The 23672-nt window shown below is 49.1% G+C and overlaps 1 protein-coding gene, 1 long non-coding RNA gene and 1 pseudogene across 7 annotated transcripts in view; 1 reads left to right on the forward strand and 2 right to left on the reverse strand.

Moving 5' to 3' along the window:
- The first annotated feature begins 2588 nt into the window (after positions 1-2588).
- Positions 2589-5502, forward strand: LOC145519920 (uncharacterized). Its single transcript, XR_014064025.1, has 3 exons — positions 2589-2774; positions 4345-4462; positions 4719-5502. It is a non-coding gene; the product is annotated as an uncharacterized LOC145519920 (long non-coding RNA).
- A 6921-nt stretch (positions 5503-12423) lies between these two features.
- LOC145519921 (PRELI domain containing protein 3B pseudogene) lies at positions 12424-12915 on the reverse strand (annotated as a pseudogene).
- A 5272-nt stretch (positions 12916-18187) lies between these two features.
- PRKCD (protein kinase C delta) overlaps positions 18188-23672 on the reverse strand; it is a 30137-nt gene continuing 24652 nt past the window's right edge. For 5 of the 6 annotated variants that reach the window (XM_081524991.1, XM_081524992.1, XM_081524989.1 and 2 more), the window contains 5 exons: positions 23088-23150; positions 22176-22314; positions 21836-22024; positions 21119-21247; positions 18188-18640 (listed from right to left, as the gene is read on the reverse strand). In XM_081524991.1, coding sequence (XP_081381117.1) covers positions 18482-18640; positions 21119-21247; positions 21836-22024; positions 22176-22314; positions 23088-23150 — 679 coding nt within the window. In that variant the 3' untranslated portion in view covers positions 18188-18481. Of the gene's footprint in view, positions 18641-21118; positions 21268-21783; positions 22025-22175; positions 22315-23087; positions 23151-23672 lie in introns of all 6 variants that reach the window. The other variant, XM_081524993.1, reaches the window with a different exon arrangement.

Consider the following 23672-nt stretch of genomic DNA (forward strand, 5'->3'; position numbering starts at 1 on the left):
AACCCCATATGGGTAGAGGGAGGAGGGAAACAGACAAGCCCTCTCTTCCTGCCTGCCCAGTAGGGTGGGGGAAGAAGATAGTTCTCAGCCAGAACTCTGGATCCTGACATAACTATGATGCCCCTTTTATTGAATATAAACCATAGAAGAAGAGTAAGGAAATCCATGGAAGTCTGCAAAGCTGAGCCTGGGGACAGGGAGCTGGGGGGGCGGTGCCACCTGGTGGTCATCCCTGATATTGTGATGCCTGGAGTAGCTCCCCAAGGTAGGGCTGAAAATGGGAGTAGGGCAGGGGTTGTCCCAGGACTGGGGCAGCAGCCAGTCAGGAAGGGTGGGGAGTGGGGAATGAAGGTGACACTGCCTAACACCTGCAAGCCAGCGCTTTATGTGTACACATCTATTTAGCCTGTGCAACGGGATTATCCCCATCTTTCAGATGACATAGAACTGAGGCTCAAAGGAGACACTGGTTACCCCAGCACAGCGAGTAAAGGGCAGAGCTGGGACTGGAACCTACATCTCTCTGACTCCAGAAGCCCCGACATCTGCACCCTACTACCCCTCGGCCCCCTGGAGAAGGGTCTTGGGTTCTCCTGCAGGACCATGACCGTGGGGAATGTGGAGGGAGTAGCCTGAAGCTCAGATTCTGTCAACTGTCAGCAAAGCCACCTGTGGTCCTTGGGGCCTAAGGTCCATGCAGAGAAGTTCCCAGAAGCAAACGATGAGACTTTTCTGGTGGTCCAGTGGTTAAGAATCAGCCTGCCAATTCAGGGGACACAGGTTCAATCCCTGGCCTGAGAAGATCCCACATGCTTCGGACCCACTAAACCCGTGCGCCACAACTACTGAAGCCTGTGTGCCTAAAGTCCATGCTCTGCAACAAGGGAAGACAACCACAGCTAGAGAAAGCCCTCTCAGCCAAGAAGACCCACCACAGCCAAAAATACATAATTTTTTTTTTTAAACTGAAGGAAGGGAACACAAATTCACCCACAGGTCACTGACCACCCCGCAACACACACTCAGGCCAAGGGTGGTAGAAACCCAGAGCTCCCATTCTTTATCCAGATCTCACTGCAAAAAAAGAGAGCAACAGAGTTTACAACACTGGCAAATGTTTTTCCCCAGAAAAGGTCTTTCTGCCTCAGTCCTCAAAATACCAAAGGTGAGTTTATTAGTACATAAGTCGTACATGGCCCATTTTTATGTTGCTTTCAGATCTTAACATGCAATCTTTTTTCCACATATTTTCAAGGGGGTAGGAGGCAGCCGATCAGAGTTTTAACAAAAATGTCCTATCCGTATGCAGTACCTTAAATTCAAGACTTTTGCACCTCTGCTCCTCCATGCCCTAAAGACTGAGAAAACAACCACCCAGTTCAGAATTGGATAAGTAGTTTTTTGTTGCTATTGCTTTATATCGTTGCTCACTCTCTCACTCTTTTTATAAGTTTAATTTAATTTATTTACTTGGTTGCACCAGGTCTTAGTTGAGGCATGCGGGCTCTAGTTCCCTCATCAGGGATTGAACTCTGGCCCCCTGCATTGGGAGTGTGGATTCTTAGCCACTGGACTTCCAGGGAAGTCCCTGGATGAGCAGGTCTATCCCCACAAGAGGTATTTGGAGACAAGCCAGGGCCTCTACACCTGCATGAGCCCAGGTCCACTAGACCAAGGATGAGGAGTGCTGAAGTTTAGACTCACCAGCAATTCCATTTTAGCTGATCCCGGGAACACAGACCTCAGCAATTAGCCTGTCTCTCTATCACCTCAGAGTTCCAAGTCACATCACTTTGTGGGAAGCAGGAGCCCATGTGTAGGAGGAGCCTGCACCCCCAACTACAGGGTCAGGGAGGGGATGACTCGTGGACCAAGACCCTGGGCGGCAGCAATGGCTCCCAGTAGTCACACAGCACTGAGGCTTCAAGATGCATCCTGGGGCAAACAGGAAAGTTTTGGGCAATTACTCACCCCCAATCCCCTCCACCCCACCACCCCTGCTGGTGGCCTGGACAGAATTCTCTCCCAGTAACTCCAGGCCTCACTGACTTTGCTTACTGTGGCTCAGATGCTCAGTCGTGTCCAACTCTTTGTGACCTTGTGGACTGTAGCCCACCAGGCTCCTCTGTCCATGGGATTCTCCCAGCAAGAATACTGGAGTGGGGTGCCATTTCCTCTACCAGGGGATCTTCCCGACCCAGGGACTGAACCCAGGTCTTATTTCTCCCAAACATGCCACCTTCTGTGTTCATTCTGCTCCAGACCTCCGTCATCTCTTCTTACACAGAGCACAGTCAGTGAGGACGCCTTCTGACCTCGGCCCCTGCCCCCAGCTCATTCTCTGCACAGCAACTCAAGGAAAACCTTCTAGAACCTGACACAAGCACTTACTGGTCAAGCACATCCCCTCCGTCATGACTCCCACTGGATGAAGACCAGCCTCTGGCTGAGCCCCTGAATGACCTCCTTCTGCCCTGCTCCAGCCTCACTTCAAACCATCTCCCCCTGGCTCTCCAGCCCCAGCCCCAGCCCAGTTTCTGTCACTTCCTCGTCTGCCTCCCCCGCCGCGCACGCGCGCCCCCACCCGAGGCGGCGTCGGTGCTGGAACACTTAGTGCTGAGGAAAACACGAGCCAGTTTGACAATAGGAAGAAAAGGGGGACCCAAGAGGAGGAAGAGAAAGCTTTGGGCCGGGGGCGGGAATCAGACAAGACTTCTGGGAGGAGATGGCACCTAAGCCAAGCCTTCGGGGGCAGACTGGGTTCCGACCAGAGCGTGAGTTGCGGGAGGGGTGGGGGCGGGGACGGGGGCCAGGGCCTCTCAGGAGGATGGCACAGCCTATATGGGTGACAGCCATGCCCAGTGTGACTAGAGGCACACGTCGTGGGGGGGGGTGGGGGTTCGGTAGGGGATGTGGGTAGAGGAAGAATGCACTCTTGAATGCTAGCTTCACTAATTTAGATCTCAACTCTGCCTGAAAAGACTTCCAGTTTTATTTTCACAGGAAGAGGAACTTCTTGTTTTCTCCTCCAACCAATATTTTATTGAATCCTTTCCATGGCCTGGGTCCTGTGCAAAGAATCCAAAGCTGGACTGGCCCAAAATTGTGTCCTCCAGACCAGTGATTCCCCAAACTTGGCTAATGAACAGAATGGGAGATTGTCACACAAATCAAGTCCTAGGCCCAGAAAATCGCCTGTCTGTGACTTTCCTTAGCAAAGAAAAGATGGGCTGAAATTCTCATAAAAGGATCCACTCAATGGACATGAGTTTGGGTAAACTCCAGGAGTTGGTGATGGACAGGGAGGCCTGGCGTGCTGCAATTCACGGGGTCGCAAAGAGTCGGATACGACTGAGTGACTGAACTGAACTGAACTGAAAACCAAGAGAAAACAAAAAGTTTAAGTGCATAGAGTAGTTGAAATACAATTTTTTTTCTTCTTGACTATGCCACGTGGCTTGTGGCATCTTAGCAGTGAAAGCATGGAGTCCTAACCACTGGACTGCCAGGGAATAATTTCCTTGGAGTATAACACTAATTAGACTTTTCCACAGATTCCAAACCTCCCAAACCGAAAAGGTCATCTTTCTGTTCACACGCCCTACAACAGTCAATCATTGGAAGGACTGATGCTCAAGCTTCAATACTTTGGCCACCTGATGTGAAGAGCTGACTCATTAAAAAAAACCCTGATGCTGGGAAAGATTGAAGGCAGGAGGAGAAGGGGACAACAGAGGATGAGATGGTTGGATGGCATCACCGACTCAATGGACATGAATTTGAGCAAACTCCAGGAGGTGGTGAAGGAAAGCGAAGCCTGGTATATTGCCGTCCACGGGGTTGCAGAGACACGACTGAGTGACTGAACAACGACAGCTGAGAAACCTGCAAGCAAGCCCAAACGACAGTCATAATTCCCAAGTCCACTCACCCTCTTACCCGCCATCTTTGGAGATAATCAAGATATTCTGGTGGTGAAAACTATGTTCCTCCACGTTGTTGCCTCACCATCTGTTATCTGTGCATTTTCTCCCCATCTCTCTTCCCTTCCATGACCCTCCAGTTTCAAACATAGTAAAGTAACAGAAGGCCAGGGCATGAAGCACGGGGAGAAATTTTATATTTTAAGCATTTAATATTATAATCAGCAGTCGCCAGCAAATGACAGATAGGTGCAGCCTTTCTTAAGTAAATATTTCTAAATTCTCATGCTTTGGAGGGTTACCTAAGAAATAGCCTTTCTTAGATCTCTGGTTGGGAGAAGTCCCTCCTGGCCTCTTCTGTATTTCTTCCTTTCATAAAGCAATTATATTTATTACCTTCTCTCATGGTGGTTTATTCTAGATTGTGAAATCCTTAAGACCTGGGTAATTTTCTGGCTCATCTTTTCCTCTACATAGCCAGTAGCATGCTGTATTATGTACAGGGTGGATGTCACATGAATGGCTGTCCACCAAAGCGGGTAAGTGAGAAATGAGTAGCTGGGACTTCCCTGGCAGTCCACTGGTTAATACAGGAGGTCCAACGTAGGGGGCGTGGGTTTGGTCCCTAGTTGGGGAACTAAGGTCCCACATGCCATGGGATGTGGCCAAATTTTTTTTTTTAAGTAAATAAATAGAAATGAATAGCAAAAGAGTACAAGTAACCTGAGAAAATTTCATTGTGATGGTTGAGAAAGGTGCATGCATTGCTAATTTCCTGTACTTCATTGTCTACAGAAACAGTTTCCTGCCTTGGATCCACCCTTACAGCAATAGTGACATTTTTATAAAGCAATGTTAAATCATGTGACCTCTGGAACTAACTAAGATGGCCTCTATTTGCAATTCTAGAAAACAATTCACCAAAACTTCATTATTATACCAGGTCATCCATACTGTTGTGCTTGGGATTCACTGAGCTTCTTGGATCCTGTTTTCATCAAGTTTAGAAATTTTTCTGCCATTATTTCTTCCAATATTTTTTCTGTACCATCATCTCCTTATACTTCAGAGATTCCACTTAGATACACATTAGATTGATTGAAATTGTACCACGTCTTACTGGTGCTGTTAATTCCACCACCACCACTCCCACCTCCCAGGTTTCATTTTGGATATTTTGTATTGCTATGTCTTCAGGTTTTTAACTGTAATGTCTAATCTGCAGTGAATCCCAAACAGCATATTTTAAAATCTCAGACATCATTGTGTCATTGGGATCTTTTTAAATTTCAGCCATACTTTCTGCTTATTTTTTTTTTTTGAACACGGGCTTTATTTTTTAAAAGCAGTTTTAGGTTCACAGCCAAACTGAGTGGAAGGGAGAGTTCCTATATACCCCCTGCCCCCATATGTGCATAGCATCCTCTGCTATTGACATCCCCGATCAGAGTGGTACATCTGTCACAGTTGATGAGCCTATATTGACACATCATTATCACCCAAAGTCTATGTTTAAAGTTCACTCTTGATGTTATATATTCTATGAGTCTGAATAAATGTATAATGACATGTATCAATATATTATTAGTTTTTTACTCATTGCTTAAAAAATCAGCTGTCCTTTGCCTTTTCATCCTCTACTTCTTGAAATACGAAAGAGTTATCATAACTGTTTTAGTGTCCTTATCTGCAAATTCTAATATTTGTGTTGGTCCTGGGTCCATTTCAATTGACTGATATTTTTCCTGTTTATTTTTATGCCTGGTCATTTTTGATTGGATACCAGACATTGAGGGTTTTACCTGATTGGGTATTGGATGTTTTTTACATTCCCATAAATATTCTTAGGCTTTGTTCTAGGTACCTTTTGGGTACTCCACACGATGACCCTGAGTCATGAGGATTTCCAGTCTGGCTGCTGGGGAACAGGTACTGTTCCTGACAACAAGTGAGTTCTGAGGATTGCTCCCTCTCACCCACTCAGATGAGCCTTTCCTGCCTTGGAGTGTTTCTCACACGCATGTACCGCTGAGTACTCCAGGAGAATTTTCTGCAAACCTCCAGGCTTTTCTCTCTCATCTCCCATGGACTACATTGTGAATTCTAGCCACCTTGGCTTCCCTGGACTCCCAGTTTCATCTTCCCAGCTTGGGGACCCCACAGGGCACTCCCTGGGTTCCCCTCCTGGAGCCTCAGCCTGAGGACTGTCTTGAGGCAGTAATGCTGGGCAACCATGGGACTCACATCCCATGTTTCACGTCTCTCGGGGAACACTGCCCTTTGTTGCCTCATGTCCAGACTCTTGAGAACTGTTGTTTCATCGATCTTACCTTGCTTGTGTTTTTAGGTGTGTTTTTTTTTTCTCCCTGCTAAGGCAGGACAGGAAGGTAAACACAGTCCCTTTTACTCCATCTTGGAAGGATAAAAGCAGGGTTTTACATCATTTATTTGTATGAAGTGTGGTCATTGTATAAGATAGAATATCACACAACCCTGAAACGAATGCCTTAACCAGTCACAAGAGACTACATATTACCTGATTCTATTTATATGATGCATCCTGAAGTAGGCAAATCTATACAGTAGGAAAGTAGATTAGTGGTTGCCAAGAGCTGGGGATATGGGGGAAGTGGGAGGCTGATGGCTAAAGGGTATGGGGTTTCTTTTTTGGGTGATTAAAGTGTTCTAAAATCGACTGTGGTAATGATTGTATAACACTATGCGCATACTGAAAACAACTGTACATTTTGAGTGGAGGAATTGTATGTTATATGAATTATATCTCAAAGCTGTCACAAGAAGGAAGGAAATACACTTGAGCTACAAGGGCTTAGTAAAGGTCAATTTTAAAAGCATGTGTGGGTGGGGAGGTTAGAGGGGAAATCTGGGGGCAGAAGGATCCTCTGTGCATGGACTCTATTTATAATGACGTTTAAAAACATGCAAAACAATTGCCTAGGCGATCTTCAGGGTCGCCTATGGTACAGAGAAATGGTCCACATACCAAAACCAGCTGCTGGTTCCCTCTGGAAGAATGCAGAGGAAATGAGGAAGTTGCCAGGGGCGATGTGCTACCCTTTTCTTTAAGAGCTTTCTTAAGAAGATGGCGTGGCAGATAAATCAGCCCCATTTCCACTGATTGTGCCCCTCCTTCCCTGGGCAAGCCCAGCACCTCACTGGGAACACCAGCCCCACAGAGCCCGATTTCCCATCGCTGATGCAGAAAGAACGCCAGAGAGTTTTAAAAACAACTCTTGAGCTTTTTTCTGGCTTCCCTTGGGAAAACTCAACTAGCCCATCACTCTTGCCTGTTCTGTGTCTTCCTAAACCTTCCCAAAGCCACAGAAAAGCATACCGAGCTGGGGCAGGTGGCCATCAGCAGAACCTCTGGGGCCCAGTGGGGCCGCTGCTACTCTGCGTCCAGGGTCCTCAGCCCTCTTTCTGCAGCCCGTCAAGCCGCCAAACCCTGGCCATGAGTTCTTGTATTAGCTCAGCACCTGCCTCCAATGAGAAATGCCAGACTCACGATAAGCCCCACCTGGGGACCTCACACCCGCCGCTACCACACCAGGAGGGGCTTAAACCACTTCATCAAGCCCATCTGGTCACTCCACCCAGCGCCCCTGCATGAGCCCTCACTTTCTATCCGGCCTCGCTCAGGAATCAGCCCCACTGGTCCCCCAGTGCAGAGAGACAGACCACCCGCGGGCCGGGGCCAGGTGTAGGGCTGTGCGCAGGGGACCCCACTCAGCCATGGGCCAGGGCTCCCAGGCCCCTGCCCAGCACCCAGGCCTTTGCCCTGCCCGTTCCTCTGCCTTGGATGGCTTCCCCGAACCCAGCCTGTCACCTACTCATTCTTTTTAACTTTTAAAAAACTGTGAATTGTCACCTCTGTAAAGAAAAGCACAAATGTACAGGGTAAAAAAGTCATGCTAAAGGGACACCTGGGTAACCAGCAGTCAGGTCAAGAAACAGAACGCCTACCTGTTCTCTTAAAAAAAAAAAACTTTTAAAAATTATGAAACATTTTGAGCGTGAAGCACAGAGAATAAAATAAGCATCTGCAGACCCTCCACTAAGCTCTGTGAACCTCTAATGGGTTTTTTGTACATGCCTCAGGTGTTTTTCAGTGAGGTAAAGCGTTACAGACAGAAATGCCCAGCCCTTAGGTGGCCTCTGGATCTAGGCCTCCCCTACCTATTTCAGAGGAGCCAGCACCCTGGCCCCTGGGGGTCTGGTGCTTCACAAAGAAGTTTGTTTTCCTGAGGTCATACAGCTCTGCGCTTTCCCGTTTCATCACCCCACACATACCATTCCACATTTCCCCTTAATGTGGGCTTGAGGCTTTACCAGGGTTGAAGCTGGCAGCTCTGTCCACTGTGACGGCAGATGAGCCATACCCACTGCATGAACTCACTTCCATTTCTTCATTTAGTCTTCTGTGTGGACATTCAGTTGTTTCCAACTTTGCACTTTACAATGTGCCCAGGAAAAATCTTGCTTGTGTGGCCATCAATACTGTGACCAAGACTTTCTCCAGCTAGAAGAAGGCTGGATCTTCAGCAGTCCCCAAGGGTGTCAAGTTGCCTTCTGGAGGAATGAGGCCAATTTCATTCCCACTCCTTGCTAACAGGGACCCAGAGCTCTGCATCTCTGCAATACTTTGTTATTAGCAGACTTGAAAAGTGATGCAGGTCCAACAACCAGACCGACTCATTCTTTGGACCTCAGGATTAAACGTCTCCTCTTCCAGGAGGTCTTTCCAGTCCCTGCTGCCCTCCCAGGAAGAGCCGGTACCTCCTCTGTACACCCACAGCCCCAGCAGGCACCCTGACCCCCTTTCCTAGTACTGTAATTGCCTACAGACCTGCCTCCCCCAGGAAACCATGAGCCTGTTCCTCATTTGCACAGCTTCCCACCATCCTGCAGAATCCCTGATATACAGTCAGCACTTACTAAATGCTCACAGAGTGAACTGATGAGTCCAGCCTTCATTTCAGAGTCCTGACCACAAATGTACTAAAGAAGCCTCCGGTGCAGGATCTGACCTTAGTGGCTGTTCAAGAAACATCAACCGAACCTGTGTATGTCTGCATCTCGGATGCTATTTGGGGGCCCCCAGGAGACTCTTCAGCTCTGCCTTGGAAACTTGCTGGGGAAGGTCATGAGGGTCAAGGGAAAGGTTTTCGTGTGTCCCTGAGATCAAACAAGAAGAGGGGGAGAAGGGGTGCCCTCCAGGCATCAGCCGCTCTTCCTGCTGCTGTGGCAACTTTCAATGGATTTTTGTGACAGTGGGAATTACTACCTTTTGTGTCATTTGGTTTTAGTTTGTGCCAAGAACGGGGGGTATTTGACATTCTAATTTTCTTTTTCATAATTTAAAACCGCATGAAACCTACCTGCCACTCATGTCAGTTTTAGACTCTCATTTTCCTACTGTAGAGCTGGCTGATGGCCCAAAGCCCACGGTGAGGGAGGAGGGGACGGACCCTGTTGGAACCCACTCCTGACTCAAAATCCAGGGCTCTTCACTCCACTCCCATCCAGGAAAATTGTGTCCCCTTTCTATGAGATTCCTGAACACTAGCCTGGGCCCAGCCATGCCTTGTACTTACAGCACTGTTGTGAGGCAGACATGCTTGGAAGCATGGAAGATGTTCATGGAGTTAAGAACAATATTCTTAGATTTCCTGAGCACTCACTGGGTGCCGGGCTGCAGGAAGAGTTTTCCAAGCTTTGGCCTCATAACAACCGTATGAAGCAGGTATGATTATGCACGATGACAGGGGAGGAAACTGAGGCTCAGAGAGGCCGAGTAACAGCAGAGGATGGGGCAGGCAGGCATAGAACCAGATCTGACTCCAAGTCTGCGAATCACGGTTTGTCATCAGCGCCTCCACTTCCTGTCCCATGCTAGGCTGAGTCTGAGTATGGGTCCAATACAAACAGGGGCATTTGCTATCTAGCTATTACAAACTTGAGCCAGGGTTTAAAGGCAATCTTTTTTTTTCTTAAAAAAAAAAAGCATACCTTGTTTCCAGAATACTTAATAACAATTAGGCTAACTGGACCCATTTTTAACAGAATGCAAGCATTTTGTGAAGTGAGTTATTTTTTAACTTGTCACTGATGCAAAATGCATCTAATTCGCTTAATTTTTTCTCAGCTCATGATTTAAACCCAGGAAATGGCTCAGAGAGGTTTTGCCGATACTATTGATGGCAAGTTTCTAATGGGCTGTGGCTGGCTACAGCTGTCTTGCTCTTCAGCCAGGTCCCAACCCTCAGCTGGGGCAGTGGGCCAATGCCACCTGCCAGTGGTGGGCATTGATTTCTGAGTTCCTGGGGTTTGGTCACCTGCTGCTGCTAATGCCACAAAGCAGGACTGGCAGCCACCCCTGGTTTTACCTACTCTTTACTGTGTCCCCAGAGCAGGGGCAAGGGAACTCGTATCAGTCATTCACACCTTAGTAAGGAATAAATTGGGGGAAATGGGATTCTAACTGGGTGATGATGGATGCTAGGGAATGGGGTTGAGGTTTGGGGCAGTCCAGAGACCCTCTTAATGCCAGGAGAGCTGTCTAGATGTGTAATCTCCACATCTCTGACTCTCTTCAAAATGGTTCTCAGGCACCTTGTTACTGGAATATTTCCCCAGAGAGTAACGACAGTAGGTGGGTTATAGCACTGAGTATATGTCTAGCACAAAACAGTCTTCCCTGGGCCTGAGAGCCTGCCTCCCACCAGAGGGCGCTATAGCCACCCCAGCTGCTGCAGGCTCCTTCCCCTGTGCTTCTTTGACCCACCGATCTTCTGCCTATGGTGGGCGCTCCCACAGGGGTACCAGGTCCAGCAGTGGAACCTTCCTCACACAGGAGCTGGATGGTACTGGTTGGTGACTTTGCCTTCCAGGGTGTGGCCCGCTCACAGCAGCATCTCCCTGCTCCAACAGGATGACTGGGCAAAATGTAGATTCCTGAACCTCAACCAAGTGACTCTCAGTCCTGGTGCCCATTGGATTGTGGGGCGACCTAGCAATACTGATGTGGGGGCCCCTCCAGAGATCACCTAGAACTAGACCCAGGGTGGTCTTGCCCTCACATTCCAGTGCACAGTCAGAGCTGAGACCTGTTGGTTAGAACCTGGCATAAAAGGACGTATCTTATCAGGATGCATTGCACGCTGACTGTCAGAGCCACTGCCATAAAGGGATTGTGGTTTGCGCAGCCCATTCTTTCATCCTTCACTTTTGGGTGCCCTCGTAAGCTGGCACATGGAACCACAGAGTGGAATCACCCTGAAATTATGGTTCTCTAATTTGCTTGTCTTGATCCCTTTGTCCTGCACCACTTTGCACATCAGGGAAGTATTTAACCACCACCCCACGCCCCCTAGCTGTTGAGGGTCCTGCTTGCTTCTGGTTTTCCCCAATTAATCCATGAGGTGGTGGGTATCCTGGTCAGTTTCCTAGGGCCTCTGGGTGAGTCTCCTTTGGGTAACTGCTTGGGAAGGGGGACTGCTGAGTCATGGGGTGGGTGCATTTTAGGTTTTAACTGAAACTGCCAAGGTGTCCTCCTGCAGTCTGGTCAGAAGGCCCAGGGGTTCCAATGTGCAACTGACAGGCTGCTGTCCTAAGCAACTTTCATCCCCTTGAGGGGATGGGGTCACAGAGGCTGCTTTTACTAAGCATCTACTGTGTCTGGAGCCCATGGGATGCACTTACAGAAATCATCCTAGTCCACAAGCAGCGTCATAGTTACAGGCATAACTTGGCAATATTACAAGTTCGGTTCCAGGACACCAAAATAAAGCCTGAGTCACACAGAGTTTTTGGCTTCCCAGTGCATATAAAAGCTGTGCTTAGATTATACTGTAGTCTATTAAGTATGCAATAGCATTCGGTCTGAAAAAAGTGTACAGGGACTTCCCTGGTAGTCCAGGGGTTAAGACTCCACACTTCCACTACAGGGGGCATGGGTTCGATCCCTTGTTGTGGAAGTAAGATCCCACATGCCGTGCTTCAAGGCCAAAAAGTAAAATAATAACAAAATAATTTAAAAATTAAAAAAATTTACATACCTCACTTATATAGTACTTTATTGCTAAAATGCTAGCCATCATCTGAGCCTTCAGCAACTCATAATCTTTTTGCTGGTGGAGGGTCTTGGCTCGATGTTGATGGTCGCTGACAGATCAAGGTGTTGGCAGCTTGAAGACTGAGGAAGCTGTGGCAATTATTTTTTTCTGCTGATCCCTTTTATTTAGAAACCCTGCAGCTCTTTGCTTTGATCAAGTCACATAGCTTTTCTTCAGCTTATTAAAAAAAAAAAATTCTACCTAAAATAGAGTTGTATTTTTTAAATAACAAATATACTGCCAGCTTGTAGAGACCTGGGGAACTGGGTGCTGTGTATTAAGTTCCATTATCATTTCGCCCCAAATTCTGCTGCTGCCATTGGTGTCCATATGCTTCCTCTTGCTGAAGCTGTCAGTTCCTCAATTTCAGCATTTATGTATTACCCACTCCATTGCTTCTCGGCCTTTATTAGCATTTGATGATATCGTACTTGCCATCAGCCCTTCAAGGTAACTACCAAGACTAACCCCTTTCACAGTAATTATGGCTTCTTGAGTCAAAATAGTTTTTCTGGGTCTTGAGGATGTGGTTTGTATGTAAGTCTCCCATCTACTGAACCATATTTGTAAATGAAATATTTGTAGTTTTACATTCCATCGTTTTCTCTACGGGATCCACTACAGAATGTTCTTGCACAGATGTTTTGGTCCTTGCTGCACCAATAATAGATTTCACAATGGAAGGCAGTCCCCACTCTGTGCTGAGAAGTCTATGGCTGTGCAAATTCCAGAGGGATCTATGTGTCTGTCCAGTACATCAACTCCAACCACACTCAGGTTCAAAGGGTTTGAACTGCAGCTGCTGTAATGGTTTCCCATGGGTGGTCAAAGTCATGCTCCGAAGTCCAGATCTTCATGGTACTGGCGGCCAGCACGGTGTCAGGGCGACGCTAGTGGCAATTTCTTACAATAAGACAGCAATGAAGTTTGCTGTATCAAATGACTCTTCCGTTCATGAGCAATTTTTCTGTAGTACACAGTGCTGTTTGATAGCATTTTACTCACAGTAGACCTTCTTGCAAACTTGGAGTCAGTCCTCTCAAGTCCTGCCACTGCTTTATCAACTACATTTACATAATATTATTCTAAATCCTTTCAACAATCTTCACAGTATCTTCACCAGGAGTAGATTCCATTCCAATAAACCACTTTCTTGGCTTGTCCATAAGAAGTAATTCCTTGTTCATTAAAAGTTTTGTCATGAGATTGCAGCAATTCAGTTATGTGTTCAGGCTCTACTTCTAGGGCTTCTACAATTTCTACATCTGCAATGACTTCCTCCACTGAAACCCTGAACCCCTCAAAGTCATCCATGAGGGTTGGAATCAAATTCTTCCAAACTCCTGTTAATGTTGATGTTCCGACCTCTTCCCATAGATCACATGGCATCTAGGATGGTAAATCTTTTCCAGTAGGTTTTCAATTTTCAAATCCATCGAAGGAATCACTATTTGTGGCAGCTATAGCCTTATAAAAGGTATTTCTTTTTTCCTTTTTAATTTTATTTTGGTTGTGCTGGGTCTGTTGCATAGTTGCAGTGCGCAGGGGCTACTCCTTCATTGAGGTGCACAGGCTTCCCACTGCGGTCACTTCTCTTGTTATGGGGCACCGGCTCCAGGAACACGGGCTTCAGTAGTCAGAGCACAAGGACTCAGTAATTGTGGCACATGGGCTTAGCTGCTCCATGGCGGGAGGAATCTTCCCGGACCAGGGATTGAACCTGTGTCCCCTGCATTGGCAGGTGGATTCTTATCCTCTGTACCACCAGAGAAGTCCCTGAAAGGTATTTCTTAATAAGATAAGACTTGAAAGTCAAAATTACTCCTTGGTTCATGGGTGGGATGTTGTTTCAGCGGGAACGAAAACAACATCAATCTTCTACATCTCCATCAGAAGTCTTGAGTGACTAGGTACATTGTCAATAAGCAGTAATATTTTGAAAGGAATCTTTTTTTCTGAGCAGTAAGTTTCAACAATATGCTTAAAGTGTTCAGTAAACCATGTTGTGAACAGATGTGCTGTCATCCAAGCTTTATTGTTCCATTTACAAAGCACAGGCATCATTCTTAAGGGCCCTAGGAGTTTTGTAAATGTAAATGAGCACTGGCTTTGGCTTAATCTCACCAGCTGCAATAGCCCCTAACAAGAGAGTCAGTTTGTCCTTTGAAGCTTTGAGGCCAGGCAATGACTTCTCTCTAGCTATGAATGTTCTAGATGGGATTTTCTTCCAAGATAAGGCTGTTTTATCTACAATGAAAATTAGTTGTCTAATGTAATCACTTTCAGTAATTATCTTGGTTAGCTCATCTGGATAACTTGCTGCAGCTTCTACAGCAGCACTTGCTACTTCTCCTTGCACTTCTTCGGAGAAAGGTCTTTCCTGAAACCTCGTAAACCAACCTCTGCTAGTTTCAAACTTTTCTTCTGCAGCTTGCTCACCTCTTTCAGCCTTCGCAGATCTGAAGAGAGGACCTTACTCTGGGTTTCCCTGGCGGCTCAGACGGTAAAGAATCTGCCTGCAATGCAGGAGACCCAAGAATCCCATGGGCAGAGGAGCCAGGCGGGCTACAGTCTATGGAGTCCCAAAGAATCGGACACGACTGAGCGACTGACTGTGACTGACTGTCAAAGTCGCTCAGTCGTGTCCGACTCTTTGAGCCTACCAGGCTCCTCTGTCCATGGAATTCTCCAGGCCAGAATACTGGAGTGGGTAGCCTTTCCCTTCTCCAGGGGATCTTCCCAACCAGGGATCGAACCCAGGTCTCCCGCATTGCGGGTGGATTCTTTACCAGCTGAGCCACAAGGAAAGCAACTAACACTTGCACCTTTTTTTCAGGGCCTTACTCTCGGCTAGGCTTTGGCTGAAAGGAATGCTATGGCTAGTTTGATGCTCTCTCCAGACCACTAACAATTTCTCCACATCAGCAGTAAGGCTGTTTCACTTTATCATTCGTACAGTCATGGGATTAACACTTTTAATTTCCTTCAAGAACTCCTTTACATTCCCACCTTCGCTAACTGGCCAACGAGGCCTCACTTTCAGCCTGTCGCAGCTTCCCACCTGCCTTCCTCACTGAGCTTAATCACTTCTAGCTTTGGATTTAAAGGAATGTGCGACTCTTTCCTTTCACTTGAACATTTAGAAGCCACTGAAGGGTTGTTAATTGGACTAACTTCAAAATTGTTGTGTCTTGGGACTTTCCTGGTGGTCCAGTGGTTAAGAATCTGCCTTCCGACGCAGAGGACATGGGTTTGATCCCTGATCAAAGAACTAAGAGCCATGTGCCTTGGGGCAACCAAGCCTCCAAGCTACAGCTACTGAGCCCGTGCAATGCAAAAAAAAAATCCTGAGTGTTGCAACTAAGACCCAACGCAGCCAAAAATAAATAATAAATATTTTTCTTAAAAGAAAGCATGTTAAAAAAAACCCCCACAATACTGTTGTGTCTCAGAGAATAGGGAGGCTAAGAAAAGGAAGAGAGATGGGGGAAGAGCCAGTCAGTGGAGCAGTCAGAACACACACAGCATTTACAGGTTGAGTTCTTAGATGGGTGCAGGTTGTGGTGCTGCAAAACAACTACGATAGTCACATCAGAGATCACTGATCACCATAACAGATATAATAATTATCTAAAAATTTGAAATATCCAGAGAATCACCAAAATGTGACACAGAAACACAAAGTGAGCAACTGCCATTGGAGAAACAGCACTGATTGGCTTGCTCCACGCACAGTTGCCACAGACCTTACATTTGTAAAGAATATGATGTCTGCAGAGTGCACTAAAGTGAAGCACAACAAAGCATGGTCTGCCTCTATCCCCGATTTATAGTAAAGGAAACTGGAGCTCCGGGAGGCTGCCACATACTGAGGTCACACAACTAGGGTTTGAAACCAGGGGCATGTGACAGCAGAGCCCTGATCCTGCCCCTGCCCCCAGGACCTCCTGCATCCACGTTAGTCTGCTTGGCATGAGTGTGAGGCCTGCTACACATCTGAGGTGGGACCGGAGCTTGCTGCTCTGCCGGCAAACCTACTTGGCAAGTGGAGGGCTGTCTGCCTGTTTCCAGACCCCCGATCCCAGTGAAAGTATGGCTCTGGGCCCAGCCACTATAGGCATTTCCTGGGCCGCCAGGCAGGTCTGGTGCCCACCCAACTCTGGGAACAGGTCTGGAGCTGCACGGCTTTCCAGGCAGTTTTGAAGCATCTCTGGTAGCTTGCTCTTCCGTCTCCTAGGCTTTGCCCAGCATCACTGCATACTCAGCATCAGTCTCCAAGGGGTCCCTCAGAGCCAGGAGCTCCACAAGGCAGCAGGGAGTAATGGTGCCATTTTACAGATGAGGAACTGAGGCCCACCGAAGAAACTCATGGCGGTTACAGTGTGTGGGTGGCGGACTAAACACACACTCCCATTCTTCCTGCCACCCTCCATTGCCTCTGGCTGAAAAACTACTTACTCCCCCAGTCTACGCTGGAGGAAATGAGGTCTAGGTGCACAGCCCCACCTTGGAGCTGCAGAAAGATGGCAAGAGGCTCTGAATTCACACATCAACTATATTTCTGTTCTAAACCCGCTCTGGACCAACCTAAGGTTTTCTGGGGCCTGGGCAGCAGAGGTGGGGAACAGGGGTCCCCAGGCTCCTCCTCTGGGCTCTCATGGCCCCAGCGTGCCCCAGCACAGCCCATGTCACCCCCGTGTCTCCCCAACCTGACTGTGAGCCCAAGGAGACAAAGCCCCACTTCTGGACACAGAGCAGGGATTCAAGCGTTTCCTGAGAAGATGGCAGGCAGGGGGAGAGGGGAAGCAGACACTTGGTCTCTCTGGAGAAGGTTCAACATCCCCCAGCCCCCTCCCCTGGCCAGCACCAGCCCCCCTCCACACCCGACTCCTCTCCAGCTATGGAAACTTATACCTCAGCTCAGAAAAATGAACTTGCTGGAAGCCAGCTGCTTGGCGGCCAGGGCCAGCCAATCAGGCTCTGGGGGCACCTCACCAGCACCAGGGACAAGGGCTGGGGGGGGCTGGACCCGAAGGGCTGGAGGGGAGGCCCTCCCCAGGGCCTGTGCCCCGAGAGAGACAGACAGGAAGAAACAGGAAGCCGAGAGCAGGCCACTGAGGTGGTGGGGACAGAGACCTGCAGCTCAGGGGGCAGCGGCCACCACCAGCTTCCTGGCTGCATGAGGTCACACTGGGGCAAGGCTCTCGACCCCGACCCAGCCACTCAGCATTTTTTCCCCTTTTTTCTCCTACCTTGCTCCCCTCCTTATCCTCAGGGCTGATGGGGAGTAGATTCTAGAACTCAGACACAGAATCCTCTGTGGCAAGGGTGGGGACAAACTTGAGGAGTTACACTGAATAACTCAGGCCCATTGTACAGATAAGGAAACGGAGATTTCGGATGATTAAGTGACACCTGAAAAGCTACATCTTTTGGCTCCTGTGCGATTTGAATCCACATCTGCCTGAAGTCTGAGCTGTATTTCCTTCCTCTCCCCTCCTCTCCTCCCCGGTCCAGGCTGGCCTTGCTGCCTTTGCTCATGTCTTCTGGCCGGGCCTTGCACTGTCCTGCTCTTCCACGCTCACCCCTCACTCTTCTGAGATGGACTTTCTGCAGCTGGTCCCATCACCCCAGAGACAACCGGGGCTCCCTCAGCCAACCAGAAAAGTTTTCTGCTTTTGGCCCCCAGCTCTGGAGTCAGAGGAAACCCATAAATACAAACACATTTGCATGAAAGCCCAGGGGCTCTGCATCTGCTGCTAACAGCTAGGTTTAGCGTCCAAGACAGCTGCCGGAAGCAGGAGCAGGGGCCACCAACTTCCTGGGACAAATGTGTCCCAACAGCCAGGTCGGTACCACTTGGTGTTTATTTAGACACACAAATCAAAGCACCTGGTGGTTCAAACAGCTTGTGCTCCTTTTTCTTTTGGGGGGGTGTGGGAGGTCGGGAGGGCGTGTGTCATATATATATAATATATATATTTTAAAAGATCAACAATATCACCAGTCCCCACATTTTTTCTCTACTGAGCAATATATACAGCCTATATATATATATACGTATGTGCATATATATATATAATATATATATAATATATATATATTTTTCAATAGATAACTACATTCAAGTCATGAAACACAGGATTTACAATTTCCCTCTGAGGGCAGAGGAAAAGCAAATTCACACACAATTCACAGAGGAAGTACCATGAAAGCCCAGCCGGACAGGAGCTGAGGCCCCTCTGGGGGACATGGGGGGTGGGCAGCAGCAGAAATCACGACAACCGCACAGTTGCTTATCGTGGGGGGCAGGCAGGTGCTGATGAAGTGTGGGCCCTGCCTGCGCTGCCGGGTCGGCAGGCCATGCTGGCTGACCCAGGCTCCCGGGCTGGGGTGGGCTTTTGGGGCACACGTTTGGGAACCTCAGTTTTCCAGGAGTCTCTCGAATTTGGGGTTCACGAAGGAGAAGCCAGCAAATGCTGTTTGGTCCATGGATTCGATGAGGTTCTTGTCGCTGTAGGAGAGGCGTGGCTTCTCGTTCAGGAACTCCTGGTCGAAGTTGCTATAGTCTCCGGGTGACTTCTGCAAGCAAAGGGCAGGGGTGTGTAAGCAGAACTCAAAGGACGAAGGTTCTTGAGGTTCCAGGGACCCACCCCTGGGGCCAGAATCCCTGCTGGGCTGGGCCAAGCAGCACCATCCTTATTGAGAACAGAAAAGTGAGCCTCTCTGCTGGAAGAGGGATGCTGTTACCCAAGGGGCTGAGGGAAGCCAGCAGGGGGCCTGGAGGAGGAAAGGTGGGCATTTGCCCAAGCAGGCTTCTAGCCCTGGGTCAAACCCCTCCCACCACCTGTTTCTGTAGGTCCCACAAGCTCAGATTGGATTTTGCATTTTTAAATGTTGAGGAAAAAAAACAGAAGGAGAATAAAATTTCATGACATGTGAAAATTAAATGAAATTCAATGGTTCAGCATCCATAAATAAAGTTTTATTAGTACACAACCATGCCTACTAACTGACATGCTGCTATGTCTATGGCTATATCTATGGCCACTTTGAGAATATCTGGCCTGCAAAGCCTATATTTCCTATTAGGCTGTTAACAGGAAAAGTCTGCCAACTCTGCTTCTCAGGGTACAGTGAAAGTGTGATAGAAAGAGGTCTCAAGCTGGTGGCCCTCAGGCCAAACTGAGCTGCAGGTACAACCATTTTTACTAGCCATGAGTTTTAACGGCTTTTGAGCCAAGTTTTTCTTGGCTGCACCACATGGCTTGTGGGATCTTAGTTCCCGAGCCAGGGATTGAACCTGTGCCCTAGGCAGTGAAAGCTCAGAGTCCTAACCATTGGCCTGCCAGGAAATTCCTGAGCCAATATTTTAAAATTAGGCAATATGACATCAAAATCAAGTTTTGGGGACTTCCCTGGTGGTCCCCTGGTTAGGACACTGCACTTCCAATGCAGAGGGCGTGGGTTCAATCCCTGGTTGGGGAAGTAAGATCCCATGTGCTGTGTGGTGCAGCCAAAAAAAAAAACAAAAAAAAAATCCAGGTTCCTGGCTTCTTTGGAAAACTGACAGGGCAGAGCAGTTGGGCCAGTTTCCTGGCAGGTCTGTCCACTCTTGGTGCTGAAACCCCTTGGCCAGCTCATCACAGGCCCCCACCTCTTCCCTCCAACAGGGATTGTTGCTGATTAGCACATATGCCTGGTGTTGTTTAAAATCAGTCCATCATTCTTTCTATCAAAAGCATGACAGTAAACGCAGGCTGTGGGATATTCCTACAGCCTGTCTGGCCTGGTAGTAACGTGCCCAGTGCAGGAGGCAGCAAGTGTGAGGTCCCTGGAGTCAGAGGAGTTCTCTGCGGTTTTAAGACACAAACACTGGAGCATGTTACACAGGCTGCTAGGTGCTAACAGTGTCCTCAAGGAGTGAGGGGAAGCAAAAGAGAGAAAGAGGAAGGGAGGGAAGAGCTGTGATCAGAGAAGGGCCTCAGCGTCCAACTTCTGAGAAGTCTAGCTTGCTTCTGCTCTCCTGCTTGCTCCTAGCAGCTTCTCTAGGTTCTAGGCTGTTGTGTACAGCAACCCAGCTTTCCCTGGAAAGCATCTGGTCCCAGCCTGGCCAAGCCTCCTCAGCCCAGTCCGCATCCCATTTCCTCTCAGATCTACTCCAAACTCTGGATTCTGGCTCCTGCTGACAGACCCTCCTCATGGCAACTGATCGTGTGTGGCCTTGTAACATCTCTCATACTGATGTCTTTTATCATAAACGATCATCGGCATGCAAGTTTCTTATCTCTCTGAGGAGCTGGGGCCCTCCAGTTCTGGGACTGGGCCTCCTACTCTGCTGTGTATGCAGCCCAGCTCAGTGCTCTGCACTCAGAAGGCACTCAGCATTTTCGATATTTATTGCAAAATGGACTGAATGGATGGATGGATAGATGGAGGGAGGGAGGCCTTAACTCTGATTACCAAAGCATACGCCCCTGCACACAGTGGGTGTTAAAGAATGTATGGTTGGACTTCCCTTGTGGCACAGTGGATAAAAATCCACCTGCCAAGGCAGGGGACACGGGTTCAATCCCTAGTCTGGGAAGATTCCACAATGCCTCAGAGCAACTAAGCCCGTGCACCACAACTACTGAAGTCTGTGTGCCTGGAGCCTGTGCGTCGCAGCGAGAAGCCACCACTGTGAAAAGCCTGCGCACCCCAACAAAGAGCAGCCCCCGCTCACTGCAACTAGAGAAAGCCTGAGTGATGCAACAAAGATCCAGTGTAACCATAAATAAATAAATAAGAGAGAATGTATAGTAAAGGGTGCTGGATCCACTGTTACCAAATGTTTGTTGAATGACTGACTGACTGAGGAGAGACCATGAGAACACAAGGGTAGAGGCTGTGACTCAGCCTGCCAGAAGGGTCGGGAAAGCGGGTTCGTCAGAAGAAGGGAGAGGAGAAGAGCATGTAAATGATGCAGGAGGGAGGCAGGGCAAAGCAGGAGGAGCCCACCCAGGAAGGCAGTAGGGGGCAATGTGGAGTGGCAGCCCCCACTGGAGTGGGATCACGTACCACTTTGGGCTTGAAGGGCGGCTCCACTCCACGTTTCTCCAGCAGAACCCAGTTGATGGTCTTGAAGAAGGGGTGGATTTTGATGTTCCCTGTCACTCCCAGCCTCTTGCTTGTGTCCCGTTCAAGCAGCTGCAACCCAGCAAAGGAACCTGGTTAGCACCCAAGGGCTGCAGAAAATGGGATCCTCAGAAAACCCCCAAGCAGGCCCAGTGGTACCCGGGCCAGTCTGGTTCAGCCCGGCATTACAGCCTAGAGCCTCTGGGGTGGACGAGTCCTCTCTGATCTCTGCTCCCAGGTCCGCATGGACGGGGGCCGCTGGGACTCTTGGCTGGCAGGATTTGTGAATAAAAGCAGTGGTCATTTACTGGGTGTTTTCCGTCTGCCTGGCACAGGCCGGAGCATCACACATTTGTTTCCCCCCACCCCCAGAAGTCTGTGAGAAAGGTTCTCTCCTAGCCTCATTTTGTAGATAAGGAGACAAACTCAGAGTTTAGCCAAGGGTCCGTCTGTCTCCTGACCCCAAGTCTGTCACTGCCATGCCAGACTGACTCAGTGCAGGGAACGCAGACAGGAGGTCCTGGGATCACAGCAGGAGAGTGACTCCCCTATGTGAGGACCAGAGCATCAGCGAGGCTGCCATCCCTGAGACAGGGGGCTTCTGGCACTCCCGAGACCTGCCAGCCCCAGCCCCGGCCAGCACCGCCCAGGGCCTCCCACCTTCTCCAGGATGTCCTTGGACTCCCTGGTGATCCAGCGAGGATAGTACGGTGAGTCCACACGGATGGACTCGAAGAGTTCGTCCTCATCATCACCGTGGAAGGGGGACTGACCAATGAGCATCTCGTAGAGAAGGACTCCAAAGGACCACCAGTCCACGGAGAACGAGTATTTCAGGCCCTGCAGGATCTGGAGCAGACAAAGCGTCGGAGCTGATGGGGGCCCAGAACACAAGCCCTGGCCGGACCTCCTCAGCCTCCCAGTTGCGGCTCAGACATCGCCAGTCACACCCGCCCTGTGGAGGCAAGGTGTTGGCTGGGGCCGGGAGGGTGCTGCTCACCTCGGGGGCAATGTAGTCAGGGGTGCCGCAGAAGGTGCTGGCCTGTTTGTCCCCGGACATATTCTCCTTGCACATGCCGAAGTCGGCAATCTTGATGTGGCCATCCTGGTCCAGCAACACGTTGTCCAGCTTGAGGTCCCTGCAGGGAAAGGACAGGAGGAGGAGTCGTTAGGGCCCACTCCCCTTCTCCAGGCAGCTCCCTCCCATGTCCCCACTGTCAGTCTAGCACTCTCCCACAGGTATGGGGGAATGAGGAAGAGGAGGGCAAAGAAGTGCTAAATACAAGTGCTTCCTGCAAGCTGGCTACTGCGTGTTCGACACACACCATCCTACTTCCCTAGAGTGAGTCTAGGCATGGACGGATGTTATAGTGTGCATCTCACACCACCTTTTAAAGCCTGGACCCTAGTACTCAGTACACACTGTCCCATGGATTGGTTTTCAACTTGACATCCCCTGGCATCATCCCACAGCAGCACAGAGCCTGGCCTCATCCTTTGGCAAGAATACACATTAACGGCAGGATAGGACTGTCATTTGTTGGGTGAGAATTTATGAAACCAGTCCCTATGGGTGCAAATTCAGTGCTCGGATGGGGCTTTAGAGGGGCTTTAGAGGGAGACTGATGGCTCCAAGGGAGGGAGACACTACACCAGTCAGTGCTGTGCTCCCTGACTGGCATCGAGTGTGCTTGGGGAGTTCCCAGACCCTGGAGCTGTGCCAGCCTCAGCTAAGGGGCCACAAGGAATTCTAGCAATGGAGTAGGTGGTTTAGGCAAATACCCAACTAAAAGACCGACTCCAGGCGGAGATGGGACCACAGCTGGACCGAGCCCCATTCAGAGCACTTCAGAGGATATGATGTGGCTGGGGCCTCCCCTCCTAAACACCCTCCATCTTCCGATCCTCGCACCTGTAAATGATCCCTTTCTGGTGCAGAAACTGTAGTCCACAGACGATCTCAGCCGCATAAAACCTGGATGAGACAACACACACACACACATACAGTGTCCTGAGATTTCTGTGAGCAGCCCCTGCTTCTCCCTAGGTCTTCTTCTGTCCCCCCAGGGACAGGAAATGCTGCGCATAACTTCACAGACAGTCTGGCCTCATCAAGTACATCTTGTGTCGGGCAAGTAGGGGCTGGTAGCCAAGACAGGAAAGAAAATTAAGAAGGAAGAAGCTCCAAAGGAGACCATTCTCTGTCCTAAGAGTGTATGCGCGTTTATACAGATATGCCTATGTGCACACACACAGTTTAGTGGTGCTTGCAGGTTTAAGGGCCACCCACCTCGGTCCTGCATTGAAAAAAGATCACCCACCTGGCTGAGGCCCAAGAAGGGGACAGGATCTGGCATATGACCAGGCTGGGTTCCCAGCCGCAGCTCACCCACCACCCCTGGCTTCCCACACTGGGCAGGGGATGGCCCTGGCCACCCTAAGTTTCTCCAACACCAGCTCCAGCCCAGGCTAGCTTCTCCAGGGGGCGAGGAGAAGG

This window comes from Giraffa tippelskirchi, chromosome 9, assembly GCF_054371585.1.
Source record: "Giraffa tippelskirchi isolate mGirTip1 chromosome 9, T2T-mGirTip1v1.2.pri, whole genome shotgun sequence".
NCBI classification, from domain to species: Eukaryota; Metazoa; Chordata; class Mammalia; order Artiodactyla; family Giraffidae; genus Giraffa; species Giraffa tippelskirchi.